Source organism: Pantherophis guttatus, chromosome 3 (assembly GCF_059756535.1).
Source record: "Pantherophis guttatus breed Tessera chromosome 3, ASM5975653v1, whole genome shotgun sequence".
Taxonomy (NCBI): Eukaryota; Metazoa; Chordata; class Lepidosauria; order Squamata; family Colubridae; genus Pantherophis; species Pantherophis guttatus.
The window spans coordinates 2,555,174-2,579,263 of record NC_142065.1 but is presented as its reverse complement, the minus strand read 5'-3'; the positions used below and the strand labels follow the sequence as shown (position 1 = coordinate 2,579,263).

The following is a 24,090-nucleotide window of genomic DNA, read 5'->3' as shown; positions in this document are numbered from 1 at the left end:
GTGAGGGAGATGAGTGATTCAGTATAAGTATTAGTACTGCTTTATAAAGCCTTTTTAAGGTCACACCTGGAATATTGCATCCAGTTTTGGTCCCCACATTACAAAAAAGAGGTTGAGACTTTGGAAAAAGTGCAGAGAAGAGCAACTAAGAGGATTAAAGGCCTGGAGACTAAAACATACGATGAACGGTTGCAGGAATTGGGGTTTGGCCAGTCTAGAGAAAAGAAGGACTAAGGAGGACATGAGAGCAGTATCCCAGTATTTGAGGGGCTGCCACAAAGAAGAGGGGGGTCAAATTATTCTCCAAAGCCCCTGAAGGCAGGACAAGAAACAACGGATGGAAACTCATCAAAGAGAGAAGCAACCTGAAATTAAGGAGAAACTTCCTAACAGTGAAGACAATTAACCAGTGGAACTGCTTGCCACCAGAAATTGTGGGTGCGCCATCACTGGAGGTTTTTAAGAAGAGACTGAACAGCTGTTTGTCTGAAATGGTCTCTAGGGTCTCCTGCTTGAGAAGGGGGTTGGGATTAGAAGACCTCCAAGGTCCCTTCCATTCTGATTCTGATTCAGAAATGTGAATAATAAATAAAACGAACCCACCTGGAAGGATGCTGAAAGGAGCTTTGAGGGCCCTTGTTAAAGCAGCCATCCCTGAATCGGGAAAGACGGCTAGCCCAGCCTTTAGCAGAGCCCCTTCCCATCCATCTCTCCCTTCCCCTCCCTCTTTGTTTTGCAGGAGAGTGACATCAAGTGGGCCTCCCGTTGGGACACTTACCTCACCATGAGTGACGTGCAGATACATTGGTTTTCCATTGTGAACTCCGTGGTGGTGGTTTTCTTCCTTTCAGGTGAGAAGGAAATCAGGGGCAGGTGAACTCGATTGATTGGAACTCGGTACTTTTATTCGGCCCAGGGAATTTGTCTCTGGCAAAAGAAGCACATTGTGAACATGCAGAACGACAGAGAGAATAGTATTATTAATCATCAACTAGCAGCATTGACAAATTCGCCATCAGTCAATTGCAGAAGGCAGTTTTACTCGGAACTGCTGACATCCTGAGACGAGACCTTTTAACCCCATCAAATGTCCCACATCTGTCTCTCCCAGGTCCCCAGGAAGGACTCGATAGGTAGACAAAAATGCCAAATCCAGTCCGAACATCTGGCTGACCGGGTGACAGACCATAATAATACCAATAAAGGGAGGATAAAGAGGGTAATAAGACTCCTTGCACGTAGGCAGTGCGGCTGGAAGATGCCAGCAGAATTTCTGAATCACCTTTGCTTTTTTAATAACGTATTTTTCTATGTTGACACTTCCCGTTTGTTTGTTAACAAATTTATTTAAACCTCTAAAACTCGCCAGGCCAATTTACAAGGTGTGTATGTGTGTTTTTAAAGAATTGATATAATTTACAACTTAACTTACTAACAATTCAGAGGAAGCACAATAACTGATTTTTGAAATTAAAAACAGACCAAGAACCTTCCAGTTTAACTTTTGGGAAGCTTATCAGTTCTGGGCCAGTTTGGCTTCCTTCCTCATTTTTTCCATATCTTTTTTTTTATTGATCAATATATTGATTGAATCTGGAAACCGCCTGTCTCCCTCACAGAGGGAGGCAGCGTGCCAATAAAACATTAACACATACACAAAATGTAAAGATCCAAAAAGGCAAAAGTGAATTAGAAACCAGCGTGAAAGTGAATTTAAAAGCGGAGGGAGGGAGGGAGGGATTTCAGGATTTGGGATCCGTTTACCTTTCTTTGTGTTGCGTTGGCATATATTTATTTGGCTGGGCAGGGCCCACTTTATAGGCTTTAGCAGGTCCTTACCTGCCCAAAACAACCTACCTAAGACACGATGCAGTGGTGGGATTCAAATAATTTAACAACAGGTTCTCTGCCCTAATGACCGGATGGGTGGGCATGGCCAGGGGGTGTGACAGGCAGCACTTGGCCTCCTGCACTGCCCTGGGAGCCAAAACGGGGTGCAGGGGGATTCCTGGAAGGGGTGGGGTGGGGCCAGCCAGCAATTTAACAACCAATTCACCCGAACCGGCTGAATCCCACCAATGACGATAGTCCATGACAGGCATCTCCAAACTTGGAGGTGGACTTCAACTCCCAGATTTCCCCAACCAGCTTTGCTGGGGAATTGCTGGGAGTTGAAATCCACCTGTCTTAAAGTTGCCAAGTTTGGAGATGCCTATCATGGACTGTCGTCAGTGGTGGGATTCAGCCGGTTCGGGTGAATTGGTTGTTAAAGGAGTTGGAGACTCCTAATCTAAGAGAATTAAAAAGCCTGGGGATCTTTCATTAAGCCAAAAAAAGGGCCCAAGCATCAGTGAGGAAACTAGTGGTTTACATAGGAGTAAATCCTCCCCCCGGCTGAAAAAAAAACAGGAAGCAGCCCCTGAGATGTAGGAAGCATCTCTTGGTTAGCAGAGCGTTTTCCTTTCACTCGGAGCAGACGAGTGCCAATTAATTAACCAATGAGTTCATTGATGGCGTTCCCTATTGAAGGCGGTTAAGGGATTGAGAGAGGATTCTTACCTCTACCCTGACGACGTGCGTCGTCGCTTCCTTCGTTAGCCGTCTCCGTTGAGTTTCATGCTTATTGTGTAATATTTTAATGTTCATTGAGAGGAGATTTGAAGCTCAGGGTTGAACTGCGGGGTCCTTGGTGGTCTCGTGAGCTTGTTGCTCGCAGGGATGATATTCCCTAGTTGGGTCATGAAAAGTCTGTGGGAGTTGCTTCAAGCTCAGAGAGCACCAAGGACCCTACAGCTTTCCTCCTCCTCCTCCTCCTCCTCCTCCTCCTCCTCCTCCTCCTCCTCCTCACAAACCCCACTCCCTTCTAGCACGGATGGTGTTCCCTAGTTGGGTCATGAAACATCTGCAAGGAAACCACCAAGCTCAGACAGCACCAAGGAACCCACAATCCTCCTTTTCCTCTTCCTCCTCCTCCTCCTCCCTACAAACCCCACTCCCTTCTAGCATTGATGATGCTACCTAGTTGAGTCATGGAACGTCTGCAAGAAAACCACCAAGCTCAGAGAGCACCGAGGACCCCACAGTTCTCCTCCTCCTCCTCCTCTCCTCCGTAAACCCCAGTCCCTTCTAACCTAATGTTTACCTACTGTGTTTCCCTGAAAATAAGACCCTGTCTTATAGTTTTTTGAACCCCGAAATAAGCGCTTGGCCTTATTTTCAGGGAGGTCTTATTATTTTGGGGCTCGTGGAGCAAGACGGGGCTCCTCTTGCCGTCTTAACCTGATTTCCAGCTCTGCGTTTAAATATTTTCGGGGGATGTCTTATTTTAGCACACGCACTTCAAAAGCCCGATTGGGCTTATTATCAGGGGAGGTCTTATTTTCGGGGAAACAGGGTAGTTGTATGGAAGAAAACCACCAAGCTCAGAGAACTCCAATAACCGCTGCTCTTCTTCTTCTTCTTCTTCTTCTTCTTCTTCTTCTTCTTCTTCTTCTTCTTCTTCTTCTTCTTCTTCTTCTTCTTCTTCTTCTTCTTCTTCTTCTTCTTCTTCTTCTTCTTCTTCTTCTTCTTCTTCTTCCTTCTTCTTCTTCTTCTTCTTCTTTCTTCTTCCTTCTTCTTCCTTCTTCTTCCTTCTTCTTCTTCTTCTTCTTCTTTCTTCTTCTTCGTCTTCTTCTTCATTCTTCTTCTTTCTTCTTCATTCTTCTTCTTCTTTCTTCTTTTCTTCTTCTTTCTTCTTCTTCGTCTTCTTCTTCATTCTTCTTCTTTCTTCTTTCTTCTTCTTTCTTCTTCATTCTTTTTCTTTCTTCTTCTTCTTCTTCTTCTTCTTCTTCTTCTTCTTCTTCTTCTTCTTCTTCTTTCTTCTTCATTCTTCTTCATTCTTCTTCTTCATTCTTCTTCATTCTTCTTCTTTCTTCTTCTTCGTCTTCTTCTATATCCGTCATCAGTCGTTGGCGATCATGTTGGCAATCCTATTTTTGTTAACAGCCGTATGTAAAAGTTTTGTCCAAACTTTGTCCCTTAGATTTTGAAGCCATGATGTTCTTCTTCTGCCTGGACCTCGTTTGCCTTCAATCTTTCCTTGGAGGATTAAGTGAAGTGTGCCGTATTTTTCTGGGTGTCGCATCGCATGTCCAAAATATTCTAACTTTCGCTTTTTAATGGCTTTGATTATTTCCCTTTGCGTTCCCAGGCGGCTTATCACCTCCTCCTTATACGTAACAGCTGTCTGTAAATCTACATTTCAAATGCTTCTAGTTACTTCGAGTGGTTTTCTGCCAGAGACCAACTCTCTGAGCAGGATAGAAAAGATGGAACATCTGCCTAGAACTGCCTAGAGTCCCCAAATGGCATATACATTTAATTAATTAACACAGTTGTGTGGGAGAGGGGCCTTCGGGATCGACTGTTAAGCTGCACAATTGCCCCCCACCCCCACCCCCCACACACACATTGCTGCTGAACCATGGAAGCTCGGATGGGGATCAAACCGTCTTCTTCTCTCGGTTTCTCTTTTGCAGGCATTCTCAGCATGATCATCATCCGGACTCTCCGCAAAGACATTGCCAACTACAACAAGGAAGACGACATTGTACGTTCAACTTTGTGCTCCAGCAGGGATTTTGGGCTCCTTCTCGGGGGTTCTGAAAGTGCTTTGAGGGGGGGGGTGCTGGGGGAGGCCGCCCTGGAAAACTGGCGTCTCTTGAATTCGAGACCATCTCCTGGAGGCAGCGGCGGAAGGATTTTCCTGCTTCCCTGCTTTGGTTTTAAAGCCACCTAAGGTGAAAAGAGCTTGTGTCTTGTAGCAGCGAGTTCTTTAGGTTAATGACCAGCACCATGATGGGGGGGGGGGGGAGAGAGAGAGAGAGAGAAAGAAAGAAGAGAGAGAGAGGAAGAGAAAGAAGGAAAGAGAAGGAAAGGGAGAGAGAGAGAGAGAGAGAAGACGGAGATAAAAACAGAAAGAACGAGAGGAAAAGAAAAAGAAGAGAAAGAAAGGAACAGATGGAGAGACTGTTAGTTTGGAATGAATGAATGTGCAGGTAGTCCTCAACTTATGACTGTAATGGTCATATCTCGTGACAGTCATAAAAGGGGGTCACCTATATGACTGATCCATTTTTACAGCCTATTAGCGGCAGCCATTAAATGAACACTGCTGTCGTTAAGCAGCTCATGGTTCGCCACACGGTTTTTTTTTTTTTGCTAATAACCGGAAGTACAGGCAGTCCTCGGTCTGCAACATTTCATTTAGTGACTGTTTGAAATGAACAAAGGCACTGAAAAAAAACCTGATTTATGACCGATTTTCGCACTTGCGACCATTGCCCGCAGTCATGTCATCCAAATCTGGCTACTTAGCAACTGACTCATATCTGTGACAGTTGCAGCATCCCGGGGATCATACGATCCCCATTTGTGACTTTCCCAGCCAGCTTCCGACAATGTTCTGCCCCAGCTACGGACCCCAAAGAACGCAGCACACACAAATTCTATACAGTTTATTTTACTCAAATAACTTAGTCTTTATCAACCAAAGGCTGTTAATAAACTGTCTTAATAACCTACCAGAATTCTAAGATAAGGTAATCACAGTCTTACTAGAGTTGGCAGAAAGCCCAGAAGCAATTTGCAGAGAATCCAGCCGCGAAGGAGAGTGAACGAAGTTGTTCCCTGCAAATTGCTTCAGTCGTCGTCCTTCCTTAAATAGGCTAAGGGAGTGGCCAATTAGCCCCTAGCCTTACTCTCGAGGAGACCTCCTTCTGAAGAACAACTCCTGCCTTTTGGCAGCTCTGCACGCCCGTGCATTGAGAAGAGGCTCCTCCTCTTCTTCCTCTTCACCCATGGAAGCTTCTGGAGGTTCTGAAGGCCTTGGCTGAATCCCCGCCTCTGGCACCACATCTTCTCCAGCCTCCTCACTGTCCGACTCGAGTGCCAGCTGCACAGGCTGCTGGAGCAGCACCACACCAGCCTCCTCGCTGTCCGAATCAGCTACTAACTGCACAGGCAGCTGATGGGCCACAACAGACAAGCAAAAGCCAACAGGAGAAGCTGGATTCACTTAACGACCAAATGATTCCCTTAACAACTGAACAGTGATTTGCTTTAGAACTGTGGCAAGAAAAGTTGTAACATGGGGCAGAGGTCACTTTACCTCCGTCTCGCTTAGCGACAGAAACATTAGGGTCTGTTGCGATCCTATGTTGAGGACTACCTATGAACAGTTTTTGGGGAAAACATCATAAATCTCTCGGTCACATAACAGTGAGACGCTGCAAATGGACATGAAAGCGGGGCTGGTTGCCATGCGCCTGAAAAGCAACCCACGGACAGTTGTTGGAAACTTCAGAACTAAAGTTGGGCCCTAAAGTCCTCAGTTTACAACCACAATCGAGCCCAGAATTCATGTTGCTAAGTGAGACATTTCTTCAGTGAGTTTTGCCCCATTTTACGGCTTTTCACATCACTGCAGTTGTCAAATTCGTCACACGGTTGTTAAGTGAATCGGGCTTCCCCCCCCCCATGGACTTGACTTGTCAGAAGATTGCAAAAGGGGATCACATGACCCACCCACCCACCCCGGGACACTGTGACAGTCATAAATACGAGTCACCAAGTGCTGGTCGTCAGTGTGAAAAATAGTTGTCAGTCCCTTTTCTTCAATGCCGTTTGTAACTTTGAACAGTCACTGAGTGGAAATGTTGTAAGTCGAGGACTACTTGTACTTCGAGGGTGGGGGGCGGTGGTGCCTGTTGTACTTTCCGTGGTCACTATGTGAGTGGCTGTAAGTCGAGGACTGCGTGCCTTAGGTTTTACAGGTTAACAGAAGTTGGAAGGGACCTTGTAGGTCATCTAGTCCAACCCCCCCACCCCACCCAAGGTTCTAATCCAGCTCGGGGGTCTCTAAACAAAACCTCCCTGTTCCTTGCAAGAAAGGGTTGCTTCAGGTGCAGGCAGGTGGACCGCCACAGAAGTGTGTGTTGAGTTGTGTTGTGTGTGTGTGTGTGTAAAAAGGGGGAGATTTGTCGTAGGCTGCTGTCTCACCGTGTGGCCCCCTTCGCCCCCTGCAGGAGGACACCATGGAGGAGTCGGGGTGGAAGCTGGTGCACGGGGATGTCTTCCGGCCGCCGCAGTATCCCATGATCCTCAGCTCCCTGCTGGGCTCCGGCATCCAGCTCTTTTGCATGATCCTGATCGTTATTTGTGAGTAGGGCCCAGCGGGCGCCAGGATTTTCCCCACACGGAAAGCCAAGAGGGGACCTCCAAACCCGGGCAGGGAGGGTCTGGATGCGCAGCCTCTCCCGGTGGCACAAAATGGCCTGCCTGACTCCTCCTCCTCCTCCTCCTCCTCCTCCTCCTCCTCCTCCTCCTCCTCCTCCTCCTCCAGCCACCCTGCCTGCTTTCCCTTAACCAAAGTATGCACTGGCACTGCTTCTAGGAACACAAGCATGATGCACCTTCATCTCCTTTCTCTAAATCCCAGCTCAAGCCTTCCTCTCCCCCACCACCCACTTCCTCCGGTGGCCCTCTGGCCCAGTCTCCAGGCTCCCAGGCCCCACTCTGAGCCTATGCGTCCTCCTTCTCCTTTCTTTTTCTCCTTCCATCTTCCTACTTTCTCTTTTTTTCTCCTCTTCCTCCTTTCGGTTTCCACTCCCCTCCCCTCCCCTCTACTTCTCTTCTTCCTTCCCCCTCCCCTCCATTTCCTTCCCCATTAAAATATCCATCTCCCTTTTCCTCCTCTGCCATTCCTATTCCTATTCCTATCCTATCCTATCCTATCCTTATTCTTATTCTTATTCTTATTCTTATTCTTATTCTTATTCTTATTCTTATTCTTCTATTCTATTCCATCCCATTCCATTCCATTCCATTCCATTCCATTCTTCATTCCAATATTTATTCTGTTCTGTTCTGTTCTGTTCTATTCTATTCTATTCTATTCTATTCTATTCTATTCTATTCTATTCTATTCTATTCTATTCTATTCTATTCTATTCTATTCTTATTCTTATTCTTATTCTTATTCTTATTCTTATTCTTATTCTTATTCCATTCCATTCCATTCCATTCCATTCCATTCTCTATTCTTTTATTCCATTCCATTCCATTCCATTCCATTCTCTTTTATTCTAGTCTATTCTAGTCTAGTCTATTCTATTGCATTGCATTCTCTGTTCTATTCTATTCTATTCTATTCTATTCCATTCCATTCCATTCCATTCCATTCCATTCTTACTCTATTCTATTCTATTCTATTCCATTCTGCATTCTATTCTATTCTACAATCTGTTTATTCTTTCTGTCCTGTCCTGTCCTATTCAGTATATTCTCTTTTCTTCAATTATTTCTTATTCTATTCTATTCTACTCAACTCAACTCTACTCTCTGTTCTATTCTGTTCTGTTTCTCTTCTATATTCCTAATCTCTTCTATATTTCTACCCTACTCTATCTTATCCTATTCCTATTCCCTTCTATTCTATTTCTATTCTGTTCTGTTCTCTCCCGGGCAGGGGTATGTGTCGTCCTCTTAGCAGGCCTTGAAAATCAGGCAGTAGCTCCAAATACCTTTAAACGCATTTATTTCTTTATTAAATTTTTATTCTGCTTTTATTACTTTTATAAGTAAATCAAGGCTGGGAACATACCTAATATTCCCCCCCCCCCTCCTCCTCCTCCTGTTTTCTCTACAACCACAATCCTGTGAGGTGGGAGTGACTGGCTCAAAGTCAACCATCTGAACTTTATGCCTGAGGCAGGACTAGAACTCCCCATCTCCTAGTTTCTATGCCAGCACCTTCGCCTCTACACCAGACGGGCTCCCATATAAATCCCTTAAACTTTTCTGCACCTCTTTCGGCCCTGCCCTTCTCCTTTGCCATCCGTTGCGCAATGCCTCGGCTGCTGTGCCAACTTCTCTTTCCCTCGGACTCCTGGGCTCTTTAGCAGGCTGCAGCATTCCACCTTAATGGGATTAGAACTCACCCTCTCTCTTGAGGATTGGCCCAAAGTCACCCAGCTGGCTTTCATGCCTAAGGCCGGATTAGAATTCCCGGTTGCCTGGTTTTTAAACCAGCACCTTCACCGCTAGCTACATCAAATGGGTTCCCGTATAAATCCCTGCCCTTTTCTGCACCTCTTTTGGTGCTGCCCTTCGCCTTGGGATTTGCCCACTTCCCTCTCTTTCCCTTGGATTCCTGGCCCAGTTCTTTCTCAGGTATGTGGCCTGCCAGCTTCGTGCTCCAGGGACTGGCAAACCTTCCAGAAATATGTCCCAAAGGGGTTTGTTGTTTTTTTCCGAGAGGCAACTGGACTTTCTTGTTTTTTCTTTTGAAGATGTTTCGCTTCTCATCCAAGAAGCTTCTTCAGCTCTGACTGGATGCTGAGGAAGGGAAGGATTTATACCCCTTGCAGATAGCTGGTCAGTTCTATCCTTTGCGTCCAAGTGGCTTCAACGACTCTCTAAAAGGATGCAAATGAACAGCCAGCTCTGTCTGCAAGAAATATAAATCCTTCCCTTCCCCACCATCCAGTCGGAGCTGAGGAAGCTTCTTGGATGAGAAGTGAAACGTCTTCAAAAGAAAAAATCCAGTTGCCTCTTGGAAAAAGCACCTTTGGGGACAACCATGACCTGGAGGACGGAGAATCTCTACAGACGTCCAGAAATATCCTGAAACGCCAGCTTCTCCATGCCATGCTTGAACTGCGGGTGGTTTGCTAGTAGGATTAAAACCATAGGAACAGATTCTGGTGCCAGGGTTCCAAGGAACAACCCCAACGAAATAAAGCTCCGAGGCCTGAGGTTCCTCAAAGTTCCAATTTATTAGAGATGTCATGTTGGCACATCTGGGAAAACCCGAATCTGAAAGCTTCCAGGTTTTCCACACCCAGCTGACAGTTCACAGCCCTGCCTCACACCCACAAGTTCATCACATTGTCCAATCAACTCTTCACACTCAACCGGATACCATCTTCTGGCAGTCTCCATCAGACACAGACAAAAGTCCTTGAACACGGAATGTTGTTATGACTAACTTTCTACCATTCCAACAACAGCCCCCTCCCAACTTCCCCAGCTAAAATATGTGGCAGTTAAGAAGCAAAAAAAGAAAACTGTCTTCCAAAACTGACATCTGGCCTGCCAGTGGCTTTATGCAACCCCCAGGACAGCAGCCTTTGTGTCCTGACGCTTCCCTCTTGCGTTCCAGTTGTGGCCATGCTGGGGATGCTGTCTCCTTCCAGCCGAGGGGCTCTGATGACCACCGCCTGCTTCCTCTTCATGTTCATGGGGTGAGTATGCAGTTGCTGCCTGGCACCTCTTCTTTTGGGGCGGAGGGGGGGTGTCTGGAAAGGGACAGGAGATAACCCTGCTGTCTTCTTTCCCCTGCGCGACGCACAGGGTCTTCGGGGGCTTCTCGGCCGGCCGCTTGTACCGCACACTCAAAGGCCATCGGTGGAAAAAAGGCGCTTTCTGTGTGAGTGGAGCTGCTGCCTCTGGGTGGGGAGGGGAAGGGGGCTTTTGGGGGGCACAGGGGGGCTCTTGATCAGGACAGAAAGATGGGGTCTAACTGGGCTTGGACAGGGAGAGAAAATCTCTTGGGGAAAGCTTGTTGCAAGTGATGGTAGGTTAAGTGTCAGGTTTCGGTGTCTCAAATAAATTGCATTTCCAAACAAATAGTCTTTGATGAAATCTTTCATTTATTAAGCACGACAATCTGTCCCCGATTATGTCGTAGCCAACATTGACTTCCTGACCCCAAAACTTCCCTTTCCGTTCCCCAATTCTCTGCATCTCATTGACCATCTTCCAAATCACTCTCCCCCATATCTACTACTTCAGCTCCCAGGAATGTCCCCCCTCCCATCCCATCTCCTAGGGGATATTATCTTCAGGGAAAATAAGTAGGTGAAAAGTCAAGCGTCCTCTTGCCAGCTGTCCCCTCTTCTCCTCCTTATATCAGCACTGGAACGAATGTAGTTTGGAGTGCAGACATTAAGATGATTTCAACCAAAACAGAAATAAGGCTCCAATAGAAAAGAATATTTGCAAGGTTTCAAGTGTGCTCTCTGAGCTGGGTTGTTTCCTTGCAGATGTTTCATGGCCCAACTAGGGAACATCATCAGTACTACTGTAGAAGGGAGTGGGGGTTTGCAGAGAGGAGGAAGAGGAGAAAGCGCAGAAAAAGGGGAGGAGGAGAATTGATGGTCTCTGAGCTTCTTTGTTTTCTTGTAGACATTTCATGGCCCAACTAGGTAACCTCATCAGTGCTAGAAGGGAGTGGGGTGAAGAGGTGGTGGAGCAGGAGGAGGCCTTGTGGGGTCCTGGCCAGATTCCCTTAACACCTTTGTTACACCTTTAACAACCGTGGTGATTCGCTTAAAAACTGTGAAAGGGGGCAAAGCTCACTTAACAAATGTCTCGCTTAACAACAGATGTTTGGGGCTCAGTTGAGGTCGTAAGCTGAGGACTACCTGTATTTGGGGGTTAAGAATTGGAGCCCTTTATAGCTGCCTGGTACAGAAACGGGCGGCACCAGAGGATCTCAGCAGGTGGAGCCCACTAAACCTGGTTTATTCTTTTCCCTTGCAGACGGCCATGCTGTATCCCGGGGTCGTCTTTGGGATATGCTTCGTCCTGAATTGTTTCATCTGGGGCAAACACTCCTCGGGGGCGGTAAGTCTCTCCTTGGCTACTCCCTGTGGGGTTTACTCCTCCGAATGGTTTGGGTCTGAGAGAGAAATCTCAAAAGTGCTTTCTCAAAAGGCAACTGGACTTCCTTGGTTTTTCCTTCAAGACATGTCGCTTCTCACCCAAGGAGCTTCATCGGTTCTGGCAGGGTGGATCCTATTTCTTAGTGGTCATCTGGTCATTTGCACTCTCTCTGAGAGCTCTTGAAGCCATCTAGGTTCAAATTGAGCAGAGCTCTCTCAATAGAGGGGGAGGGATACAACATCATCTATCTGTTCTGGCCCAGCTCCGGATTTCCGAGGATATTGACACACACCAATGGTCCTTATCAAATTTATTAAGTAGCAAGAATAAACAAGACCGGCAAAAGTTGGCAACCAGCCCAGAAAACAAGATATGATAAACCAAAATACTCTGATAATAAATACTAGTTGTTTCCAGCAAGAAAGCACTAGCTGCGTGCGACTTAAATAGGCTAAGGGAGTGGCCAATTATCCTCAAGCCCTACTCTCGAGGAGACCTCCTCCTTCTGAGTAGCCACTCCTGCCTTTTGGCAGCCCTGCGTGCTCGAGCATTGAGGAGAGGCTCCTCCACTTCGCTCTCTCCACTTGAAGGAGCCTCTGGAAGGCCCTGGCTGAGTCTCTGCCTCTGGCACCACATCCTCTTCAGCCTCCTCGCTGTCCGACACGAGCGCCGGCTGCGCAGGCTGCTGGCGTGACACCACACCAGCCTCCTCGTCGTCGGAATCAGCCACGATCCACACAACACTATCTCCGGTCTACAACACAGTCCTTTCAGCAGTTCCAAGAAGCCCCCACAGCCATTTGCACCACTCGGGATCCTGAGGACACAGATAAACCTCCCAAGTGGCCTCAACGACTCTCTAAAAGGATACAAACGACCAGCCGTCTGCATAAATCAAGACATTTTGCTTCTCACCCAAGAAGCTTCTTCAGTTCTGACTGAAATGGTAGAGGATGGATAGATTTATATTCCTTGCAGTCCTCTGGTCGTTTGCATTCTCTCTGAGAGTCGTTGAGGCTACTTGGAGGCTTATCTGTGTTTATCTGTGTTTAAGGTCATCTGAATAGTGCAAATGGGCGTGGAACCTTGGAACTGCTGAAAAGTTCATTTACACCCATTTGCACTATTCAGCTGACTCCGAGGGCATAGATAAGCCTCCAAGTGGCCTCAATGATTCTCAGAGAGAGTGCAAACGACCAGATGACTGCAAAGAATATAAATCCTTCCCTTCCCCACCATCCAGTCAGAGCTGAAGAAGCTTCTTGGATGAGAAGCGAAACGTCCTCAAGGAAAAACAAAAACAAAAAGTCCAGTTGCCTTTAGAAAAAGCCACCTTGGAGATAGAAAGTATCCAAAAAAGTGTATCTTAGTTGAGTTTGTGGTGTGCCATAGCTAAGGTGGTGAGTTAATGGTTCGGTGTGCCAAGGAAACCACAGTCTGAGCCAGTGGTGAAATCCCAATTTTTTTTTTACTACCGGTTCTGTGGGCGTGGCTGGGGAAGAATATTGCAAAATCCCCATTCCCACCTCACTCGGGCCAGCCGGAGGTGGTATTTGCCAGTTCTCCGAACTGCTCAAAATTTCCGCTACCAGTTCGTCAGAACCTGTCAGAACCTGCTGGATTTCACCCCTGGTCTGAGCCGTTCCTAGCAGTGGAGGGGGGGTGGGGTGAGTGTAAGTTACACATACCTGTAACTTACTGGGGAGACTTTGCGTGGCTACTGTCCGAGAATCGGCGTCTTGTTTTCCAGGTCCCGTTTCCCACCATGCTGGCGCTGCTCTGCATGTGGTTCGGCATTTCCCTGCCCTTGGTGTACCTGGGCTACTACTTCGGCTTTCGCAAGCAGCCCTACGACAATCCCGTCCGGACCAATCAGATCCCAAGGCAGATCCCGGAACAGAGGTGGTACATGAACCGGTTCGTTGGGTGAGTCTTCCGGGGCGACTTCGTTGTAAGTTGGGGACAGGGACTAGAATAGCTGTCATAACAGAGCCAGCTTGGGATAGTGGTGCAGGGGACGGCCTAAGAGCCAGGAGGCTGTGAGTTCTAGTTCCAGTTTAGGCATAAAAGCCGCCTGGGTGATTTTGGGCCAATCACCAGGAGATGGTGAGTTCTAGTCCTGTTTTAGGCATGAAAGATAGTTGGGTGACTTTGGCTCAATCACCAGGAGACGGGGAGTTCTAGTCCCGCCTTAGGCATAAAAGCCAGCTGGGTGACTTTGGCTCAATCACCAGGAGACGGGGAGTTCTAGTCCCGCCTTAGGCATGAAAGATAGTTGGGTGACTTTGGGTCAATCACCAGGAGACGGGGAGTTCTAGTCCCGCCTTAGGCATGAAAGATAGTTGGGTGATTTTGGGCCAATCACCAGGCGACGGGGAGTTCTAGTCCCGCCTTAGGCATGAAAGGTGGCTGGGTGACTTTGAGCCAATCACCAGGAGACAGGGAGTTCTAGTCCCGCCTTAGGCATGAAAGGTGGCTGGGTGACTTTGAGCCAATCACCAGGAGACGGTGAGTTCTAGTCCCGCCTTAGGCATGAAAGATAGTTGGGTGACTTTGGGCCAATCACCAGGAGACGGTGAGTTCTAGTCCCGCCTTAGGCATGAAAGATATTTGGGTGACTTTGAGCCAATCACCAGGAGACAGGGAGTTCTAGTCCTTCCATAGGCATGAAAGCCCACTGGGTGACCTTGGGCGATTTACAAGTTTTAGTGAATTCTAGCCCCACCTTAGGCACAGAAACCTGACTTTCACCAGGAGACTGTGAGTTCTAGTTCTACCTTAGGAATAAAAGCCGGCTGGGTGATTGGGCCAATTACCAGGAGATGGGGAGTTCTAGTCCTGCTGTAGTCTTGAAAGCTGAGTGACTTCGGGCCAATCACTCTCTCTCTCTCTCTCTCTCAGCCCAGCCCACCTCACAGGGCTGTCGTCGCAGGGAAAACAGGAGGAGGAAGGCATATTATAGATATTCTTGCCGCCTTGACGTACACTCGAGAAGGCGGGATAAAAATCTTAACAATTAACAATAATAACAACAGTGAATTCGGCAGAGCGGAAAGGATAGCTTTTATATCCTGACTCTACCTAGCTGGGTGCCGAGTTCAAGAAAGCCTCCTGCTCTTGAAACAATGGAATAAAATAGTGCTTGACGCAGTTGAGGAATCTGTTCGAACCAGATTCCCTTGTTTCCATAATGACCCTTTTCTCCTGCCTTCCTTCATAGGATCCTCATGGCTGGAATCCTGCCTTTTGGAGCCATGTTTATTGAACTTTTCTTCATTTTCAGCGTAAGTCCTGTGGACCCCACCCCACCCCACCCCACCCGGCCCCCTGTAACACCTGTGTTTCTCAACCTTGGAAGCTTGAAGATGGGTGGACTTCAACTCCCAGAATCCCCAAGCCAGCAGCACTCAGACAAAACGGCCATCAACGGGCACATAGAGATGAACCACGTTTACACACCATTCAAAAGAGACAATCAAAAAGCTAAAAGATCACTGCACTTCCTGGCCAGAAATAAAATACCCACAAGAGCAGAGATTAACACAGTGTTTCTCAACCTTGGTAGCTTGAAGATGGGTGGACTTCAACTCCCAGAATCCCCCAGCCAGCAGCGCTGGCTGGGGGATTCTGGGAGTTGAAGTCCACCCATCTTCAAGCTTCCAAGGTTGAGAAACAATGCGTAACACCCTTTGCAAAGGCAGCTTCAGACATCCTATACCTTACAACAATTTGCTTAGTGACCAAGGACCGTTTTTCACACTTAACGACCATTGCAGCAATCCCCAGGATCACGTCATTTACATTCGGATGCTTGACAAGTGACTGACACTTAATTTGTATTTATTAGATTTATATACCGCCCTTCTCCCGAAGGACTCAGGGCGGTGAACAGCCAAATAAAACACATAACAATATATAAAATTTAAAAAAAAAAAAAACAATTCAAAACATAGTAGATGAATTTGGCCCTTACGCATTAAAACACCCCCCCCCCTTTTTTTTAAAAATGTATTAAAATTAGCAATTAAAAGAGTTAGGCCAGCCCAGCTTGTTGGAATAAAAAAGTCTTGAGGGCGTGGCGGAAAGTGCGTACATCCGGAATCCTCCGTATCTCCGGGGGGGAGCTCGTTCCAAAGGGCAGGTGCCCCCACAGAGAAGGCTCTCCCCCTGGGGGCTGCCAGTCGATATTGTTTGACCGACGGCACCCGGAGGAGCCCCTCTCTGTGGGAGCGTACTGGCCGGTGGGAGGCTATCGGTGGCAGAAGGTGGTCTCATAATGACGGTCGCAGTGTCCCTTTCGCGGTACCTTCTGACAAGCAAAGTCCGTGGGCAAGCCAGATTCATTTAACGACCATGTGACTCGGTTAACGACGGCAGTGATTCACTTAACAACAGTGGCAAGAAAAGTCATAGGATGGGTCGAAGCTCACTTAACTAACAAACGTCTCACTGGACAACATAAATGTTGGGCGCCATTGTGGTCGTAAGTCGAGGACAACTGTACAAGTTCTTCTCTATTTTAATCAGTTAATTATTTAAATTTATATAGCGACCGTCTCGCTATCAAGAGACTCTGGGCAGCTTACACCATGACAAAAACAATTCGAAACACGAAGTACAGGCAGTTCTCGACTTACGACCACAATGGAGCCCAACATTGATGCTGCTAAGCGAGACAATTGTTAAGTGAATTTTGCCCCGTCTTACGATCTTCCTTGCCACCGTTGTTAAGCGATTCACAACAGTTGTCAAGTTAAGTCACATGGTTGTTAAGTGAATCATTGGCGTTGCTTGTCGGAAGGGGATCACGTGACTCCGGGACGCTGCAACCGTCATAAATATGAGTCTGAATTTTGATTTTGTCACCAAGGGGATGCTGCGATGGTCATTAAGTGTGAAAAACAGTCAGTCACTTTTTGCAGTGCTGTTTGTAACTTTGAACCGTCACTAAGCGAATGGCTCTAAATCGAGGACCACCTGTATTAACATTAAAATTAATAAAATTAGCTGAGATAGGAACCAGCTTGCAGTGGGATGATTTAATCCACTAACTACCTCCAGCAATGAACTGCCCCATCAGGACCCCAGGCCAACCAGTAGAGCCAGGGTTTAAGGTCCTTCCGGGAGGCCAAAGTGGTGGGTGCGGATCTCGCCTTGAGGGGCACACTGTGTTCCGATATCTCGGAGGTTGCCACCAAGAAGAGGGGCTCAACCTTTTCTCCAAAGCACCAGAAGGCAGGGCAAGGAGCAACGGATGAAAACTAAGGATGGAATTAAAGGAGAAAGTTCCTGGCGATGAGAGCAATTAACCAGTGGAACCGCTTGCCACCAGAAGCTGTGGGTGCCCCATCACTGGAGGCTTTCAAAAAGAGACTGGACAATCATCTGAAAAGGGTACAAGATCTCCTGCTCAAGCAGAGGGTTGGACTAGAAGACCTCTGAGGTCCCTTCCAACTCTACTATTGTAGTCTATGTAGTCCATGATTAGGGGGCTGGATACTAAAACATAAGAAGAACGGTTGCAGGAATCGGGTGTGTCTGGTCTTAACGAAGAGAAAAGACTAGGGGTAACATGATAGCAAGAGCTCCAATATTTGAGGGGCTGCCACAAAGAAATGGGGGTCAAGCCATTCTCCAAAACACCTGAAGGCAGGACAGGAAGCAACAGATGGAAACTAATCAAGGAGAGAAGCAACCTGGAATTAAGGAGAAACTTCCTGACAGTTAGAACAATTAACCACTGGAACAACTTGCCTCCAGAAGTTGCGAATGCTCCCAACACTGAAAGTTTTTAAGAAGATGTTGGATAACAATTCGTTTGAAGTGGTGTATGGTTTCCTGCCTAAGTAGTGTTGTGGCCCGTCAGCGGCCTGTGCAGCTAGTAGCTGATTCCGACAGCGAGGAGGCTGGTGGTGCTGAGCCAGCAGCCTGTGCAGCTGGCACTCGAGTCGGACAGTGAGGAGGCTGGAGAAGATGTGGTGCCAGAGGTGGGGATTCAGCCAGGGCCTTCAGAACCTCCAGAAGCTCCCATAAGTGAAGAGGAAGAAGAGGAGGAGCCTCTTCTCGATGCACGGGCGCACAGAGCAGCCAAAAGGCAGGAGTGGCTCCTCAGGAGGAGGTCTCCTCGAGAGTAAGGCTTGGGGCTAATTGGCCACTCCCTTAGCCTATTTAAGGAGGACCGCCGACTGAAGCAATTTGCAGGAAACAACTTCATTCATATTCCTTCCCGTCTTGATTCCAGAAATGTTTGATTCGGCTCTTGTTTCTCTCTCGTCAGTTTTCCTGCAAATTGCTTCTGGGCATTCTGCCAACCACAGTAAGATTACGGTTATCTGAAATACTGTGCCTCAGAACTGAGTTGTTATTCTTTGGATTCCTTTCGGCTGTTAATGAAGTTAAATTAACAGCCCTTGTTCAGAAAAGACTGGTTTAAACTGTACTTGTGTTCGAACAACTACTAAGAAAGCTCATTAGTAGTCCTTAATTCGTAAACTAAGGTTTGTACGGGCTTTGTGTGTGCTGCGTTCTTTGGGGTACGTAGCTGGGGCAGAAAAAAAGCGGGGTTGGACTAGAAGACCTCCAAGGTCCCTTCCAAGTCTCCTATTCTGTTCCAGAGGCCAGGGGCCACAGCAGAAAAGTCCCTTCCCTTGGCCTGCTGGGACCTCATCAGGTTCCTTCTTCTAGAGTGGGGCGTGTGTGTGTTTGTGTGTGTGTGTGAGATGGTTCCTCAGGTAGCCCAGTTCCATGCCACGAAGGGCTTTGGAGGTGATGACCAAGACTTTTGAATGTCTGTTCGCCTTTCTTCGATTCAGGCCATCTGGGAGAATCAATTCTACTACCTCTTTGGCTTCTTATTCCTGGTGTTTATCATCCTGGTGGTCTCCTGTTCCCAGATCAGCATCGTCATGGTTTACTTCCAGCTCTGTGCCGAGGTAAGGGGGGAGAAGGTGGGGGGGTGGGGGTGTCGCAGGACTGGGGAACCCAGGTCTAGCACGGACCCCAGAATCTCGGGCCTCTGAGGGGCAGGGATGGTTCTGGGTCTCGCAGAGCTGGGTGTGTGTAAACTCTCATTTTAATGTAGGCCGATTACTGTACATTTAAAGTAACAATAAAGTTATCCTCTAAGTCAAAGTCTTATGGATTGGGATCCAGAGAAGGAACTTGGGCAGAAAATCTTTACCATAACAGTGGGAGAAGGGGTAGTAGAGACACTCTGAGGCTCATAGAAGAAATTTGGTGAGAGACAGAGCCTTGGTGGTGCAGCAGACTAAAGCACTGTTAAGATAACACCAGCTGCCTGCAATTACTGCAAGTTCAAATTTCACCAGGCTCAAGGTTGACTCAGCCTTCTGTCCTTCTGAGGTGGGTAAAATGAGGACCCAGATTGTTGGGGGCAAGAGGCTGACTCTGTAAACTGCTTAGGGAGGGCTGTAAAGCACTGTGAAGTGGTATATAAGTGCTACTGCAATATTTTCCTCCCTTCCTCCCTCCTTTCTTTCCTTCCTTCCCTCCCTCCCTCCTTCCTTCCTTCCTTCCTTCCTTTTTCCTTCCTATGAGCCCTAGTGGCACAGTGCTTAAAGTGCAGCATTGCGCCTCATTTATGACCATTTTTTTTTTGCTACAGTTGTTAAGCGAATCACTGCCCTTGTTAAGTAAATTGTGAGATCATGATGTGAATCTGTCTTTAGCAATAGCAACAGCCCTTAGACCACTGTTTCTCAACCTTGGAAGCTTGAAGATGGGTGGACTTCAACTCCCAGAATCCCCCAGCCAGTGCTGCTGGCTGGGGGATTCTGGGAGTTGAAGTCCACTCATCTTCAAGCTATCAAGGTTGAGAAACACTGCCTTAGACTTATATACCGCTTCCCAGTGCTTTCCAGCCCTCTCTAAGCAGTTTACAGAGTCAGCATAATTGCCCCCAACAATCTAGGTCCTCATTTAACTGACTTCGGAAGGACGGAAGGCTGAGTCAACCTTGAGCCTGGTGAGATTTGAAGTGCCAAATTGCAGGCAGCCGGCAGGCAGCAGAAGTAGCCTGCAGTACTGCACTCTAACCACTGCGCCACCGCGGCTCTTTACCTATTGACTTTGGTCGTCAGAAGCCATGCTGCAACCCTCATAAAGACATACCAGTTGCCAAGTGCCCGAATTGAGATCCTGTGATCCATGGGGACGCCGCAGCGGTCGTAACTGCAAGTCCCTTTTTTCAATAACCTTTGTAACGTCGAACGGTCACTAAGCGAATGGTTGTAACTTGAGGAGTAGCTGTAACCCAAGGTGGTTCTGCTCATCTTGGCAGGATTATCGGTGGTGGTGGAGAACCTTCCTGGTGTCCGGAGGATCTGCCTTCTACGTGCTCATCTACGCAATCTTCTACTTCGTGAATAAGGTCCTCTTTCCTTCTGCTTTGTCATGTCTTACGTTTTATGTTATGGTGTTGTTATGTCATGTTGTTTTATGGTATGTTGTCACATGACTGCAGGGGCGGATGTCGGGACTTTGAATCTGGGTCATAAGTTCCTTTTTGAGGGGTGGGTCCATTGCAACTTTGAACTTTGGGGCCGGTCATAAATTGAGGACTACCCATAGAAGCCGAGGAGAATGTTACATGATGGCAAAAGTATCAATAGGCGGCCACATTTTTCAAGGTGGACAATATTTCTGGCTTATTATTATTATTATTTATTGAATTTATATACCGCCCTTCTCCCTGAAGGGACTCAGGGCGGTGAACAGCCGAGAATTAAAATAACATACAATATAAAAGTTAAGATAACTAAAAATAAATTAAATTAATCAGCCTCCCAATTTAAAACCCCAAGCTATATAATTAAAAACTAACCTATAAAACCTATTCAGGCCAGGCTGGCTTGCTGAAATAAAAACATCTTCAGGGCCTTGCGGAAAGTGCGGAGGTCCGGGATCAGTCATATTCCAGGAGGCAGCTCATTCCACAGGGTGGGTGCCCCCACAGAGAAGGCTCTCCCCCTGGGGGCCGCCAGCCGACATTGCTTGACCGACGGCACCCTGAGGAGGCCCACTCTGTGAGAGCGTATTGGCCGGTGGGAGGTTATCGGTAGCAGAAGGCGGTCTCGTAAGTACCCTGGCCCTAAGCCATGGAGCGCTTTAAAGGTGAGAACCAACACCTTGAAGCGCACCCGGAAGACCACTGGGAGCCAGCGCAGCTCGCGCAGGAGAGGTGTTACATGGGAACTCCACGTCGCTCCCGTAATCACCCGCGCGGCCGCATTCTGGACCAGTTGGAGCCTCCGGGTGCTCCTCAAGGGGAGCCCCATGTAGAGCGCTTGCTGAGGGCATCAGAATAACAGAGCTTTAAGGGATCCTGGAGGTCATCTAGTCCAACCCCCTGCTCAAGCAGGAGACCCTATCCCATTCTGGACAAACGGCTGTCCAGTCTCTTCTTAAAAACCTCCAATGATGGAGCACCCACATCTTCTTAGTGGCAAGCAGTTCCACCGGTTGGTCGATCTCACTGTCAGGAAGTTTTTCCTTAATTCCAGGTTGCTTCTCACCTTGAATTAGTTTCCAACCATCATTTCTTGTCCTGCCCTTCAGGGGCTTTGGAGAATAGCTTGACTCCCTCTTCTTTGGGGCAGCCCCTCAAATACTGGAAGACTGCTATCCTGTCCCCTCTAGTCCTTCTTTGTGTCCCTGAAGGGGAGCTAATGCTCTCCTGACCCCCCTAATTTCTCCTCCTCTAAACTCCCATTTTTCTTCTCTTCCAGCTGGACATCGTGGAATTCATCCCCTCCTTGCTGTATTTCGGCTACACCGCCCTCATGGTGCTTTCTTTCTGGCTCCTGACGGGGACTATTGGCTTCTATGCAGCCTACATGTTTGTCCGTAAAATTTACGCCGCGGTGAAAATAGACTGAAGGCGCCGGCACACCCGATGGCACAGATTCACCGCCATGCTTTGGTTTCCTCCTAGGAAGGAATCTGGGAAACTTTTTCCTGTTTCTCCCAAGGGGGAAAAAAAAAAAAGATCCTTCGGGAGCAGGACGCAGGAACTTAAAACGAAAACAAAAGTTGAACTCTTGGAATGTAATTTTTGGCACAATATCCATGGAATCGGGGAATCTCCTGGAGGGAAGGGTGTATAGATTCTTTACTTTTTAATTCTACGCTATTCTGGATCTAGGGGATTTTTTTTAAAACAAAAAACACGCCAGTCCATCTCTCACAATGAATATTCCTCTGTCTACTTTTCGACCGTCGCTCACGATTGCAGCGGTCGTTCTGGAATTCAGGAGGAGAGAAGATTCTCCCACCGCCTTTTGCTAGGCCCGTGCTGAAGATGGCGGACGCTGCGGTGCCAGGAGGATGCCGAAAACTGGTTTGCTGGCGTTTTCTCGGGTTAAACCAGCAACCCTCTATCCGGAGCTGCAGACGTGCTATTTCCGAGCGAGATAAGTGCAATTTTTTTCAGAAGGGACATTCAAACTCTATAAAACTTCTCATCTGCCCGTCTCGGGACTCTTTTCGTGCCGAAAAAGTTGTGCCGAAACGGCGATGGCATTCTCAAGTTTTAACAGGAAGAACGATAAGGGATGTGGGACTGTTGCTTTTGAAAACGTCAGCACATCTGAGGATGCAGCTCTGGAGAGATTTTTGGGGGATCCTTCCTCCCCAAAAGGTCTGGATGATAAGATGGGAGACCCTGAGCCAAAAAAACAACCACCAGACGAGTGACATTGCCATGTTCATGTGCCAAGGAGTCCGTGGCTCAAGAGAAAACTCTGGCAATCGGGGGGGGGAAACAAGGGAAGGACTTGGGCCAGCCCTGCATTTCCGAAAGGAATCGCTGCCCTCGGTTCTCCAGGTATTCATAAAACCATGCTCCCCTCCCCTGCACCCTCCTCTCCAGCCAGCCTGGGCAAAGAGCCACGTCCTTTCCCCCGTTCAGCCTCTGTCCCTCGTCTCTTTTTATCGGTCTCTGTGCAAACGCCGTTTTGGGAGCGCGACTTGGGAATGAATTCACCCGCCCACCGGTCTTTATCCTGACGCTGAAAAAAAAAATTCAATATGGGAAACTCGAAATTTTGCTTGTGCTGGAGTTTTGCAAAAAGAAAAAAAATCACCCCAAATCGCTGGAATTGCTGGAAAAAAAAACCACTAAAGACATTCTTTGGACATTTTCTGTGTGAACAAGAATGTGGGTTTTTCTTTTCTTTTTTTTTAATTTTAACACTGCTGGGGGAAAAAGAAAATAAAAGCAAGTTGCGGTAAGATTTGCCCCCACCCCCCACTGAGACCTAGAGCACTTCACACAGTATTTTCATCTGAGGATTTTTTTTTAAACAAAAAAAAAAACTCAAATTTTTTGGGGGGCCTGGATCCTACATGTGTTACGTGGAAGGAAAGGCTTCCATTTCCTGTGAGCATATCTTAAAAAGAAGTTTAAAAAATGTAATTTCTCACCAGTGACCACCTCGTTCACATCCCTTCCCTTCCTCTGCCCCCCTCCCCAGCTTTTGCCCTGCCTAGATGGATGCAAGGTCTCCCAAAGGCTCAAGCAAGGAAATCTGGACAGGCTTTCTTGGCCTTTTCCATCCCATCGCTGACCACCCCGAGGTCACATCAGCCAGAACCTAGGTTGGGCCAAGGGATTCCTTGTATATGTGTGTGTGGGGGGGGTGAACTTCAGTTTGACTTGAGTGGGTCGTTTTCCCCCTGCCCCACTGGACCTGCTCCAGCCACGCTGTATTTTTAACTGTACTGTTTTTGAGCCCAAATGTAAATAAACCCACCGTTGTCCGAGGCGCCTTTGTTAGATATTTTCGAACCCTCCTGCCACGGTCCGACTTTTCGAGAAACGGTTCACGTCACCGTTGGGAAGTTTTTAGTCTTTGTGACGGAATGCAGAAACGGGGTGCGGGCGCGTATCCTGGTTTTTGTAAAATGGGAGATTTTGCTTAAATCGGGGGAATGCTAACGTTGGGTCAATTAATTGATAAATCACATTTCCATCTTGGAGTAGGGTGGAGATGACGCTTTTCCTAGGGGTACGTACCAGGTGGTTTAAGCCAGGGGTCTCCAACCTTGGCAATTTTTAAGACTTGTGGACTCCTTAAAAAAAAAGAGAGGAAAGAGAAGAAAGAAAGAAAGAGAGAGAGAGAGAGAAAGAAAGAAAGAGAAAGAAAGAAAGAAAGAAAGAAAGAAAGAAAGAAAGAAAGAAAGAAAGAAAGAAGCCTTTTTTTTGCAAAGGTGTCCAATCTTGGCAACTTTAAGATTTGTGCACTTGTGGCTGGCTAGGGGAATTCTGGGAGTTGAAGTCCACAAGTCTTAAAGTTGCCAAGGTTGGAGACCCCTGATCTAAGCCAGGATTCCTGAACTGTTCTGGTTTGGCCTGGTACTAGGAGG

At 47.5% G+C, this 24,090-nt stretch overlaps 1 protein-coding gene across 1 annotated transcript in view; it reads left to right on the top strand.

Annotated features, from left to right (window-relative positions):
* TM9SF4 (transmembrane 9 superfamily member 4) overlaps nucleotides 1-23,489 on the top strand; it is a 46,232-nt gene extending 22,743 nt beyond the window's left edge. The window contains exons 8-18 of the mRNA XM_060692705.2: nucleotides 740-851; nucleotides 4,518-4,588; nucleotides 7,065-7,197; nucleotides 10,202-10,283; nucleotides 10,393-10,468; nucleotides 11,584-11,667; nucleotides 13,457-13,632; nucleotides 14,927-14,990; nucleotides 18,519-18,638; nucleotides 20,006-20,095; nucleotides 21,453-23,489. Of these exons, the coding sequence (XP_060548688.1) occupies nucleotides 740-851; nucleotides 4,518-4,588; nucleotides 7,065-7,197; nucleotides 10,202-10,283; nucleotides 10,393-10,468; nucleotides 11,584-11,667; nucleotides 13,457-13,632; nucleotides 14,927-14,990; nucleotides 18,519-18,638; nucleotides 20,006-20,095; nucleotides 21,453-21,602 (1,158 nt within the window). The 3' untranslated portion in view covers nucleotides 21,603-23,489. The remainder of the gene's footprint in view (nucleotides 1-739; nucleotides 852-4,517; nucleotides 4,589-7,064; nucleotides 7,198-10,201; nucleotides 10,284-10,392; nucleotides 10,469-11,583; nucleotides 11,668-13,456; nucleotides 13,633-14,926; nucleotides 14,991-18,518; nucleotides 18,639-20,005; nucleotides 20,096-21,452) is intronic.
* The last annotated feature ends 601 nt before the right edge of the window (nucleotides 23,490-24,090 follow it).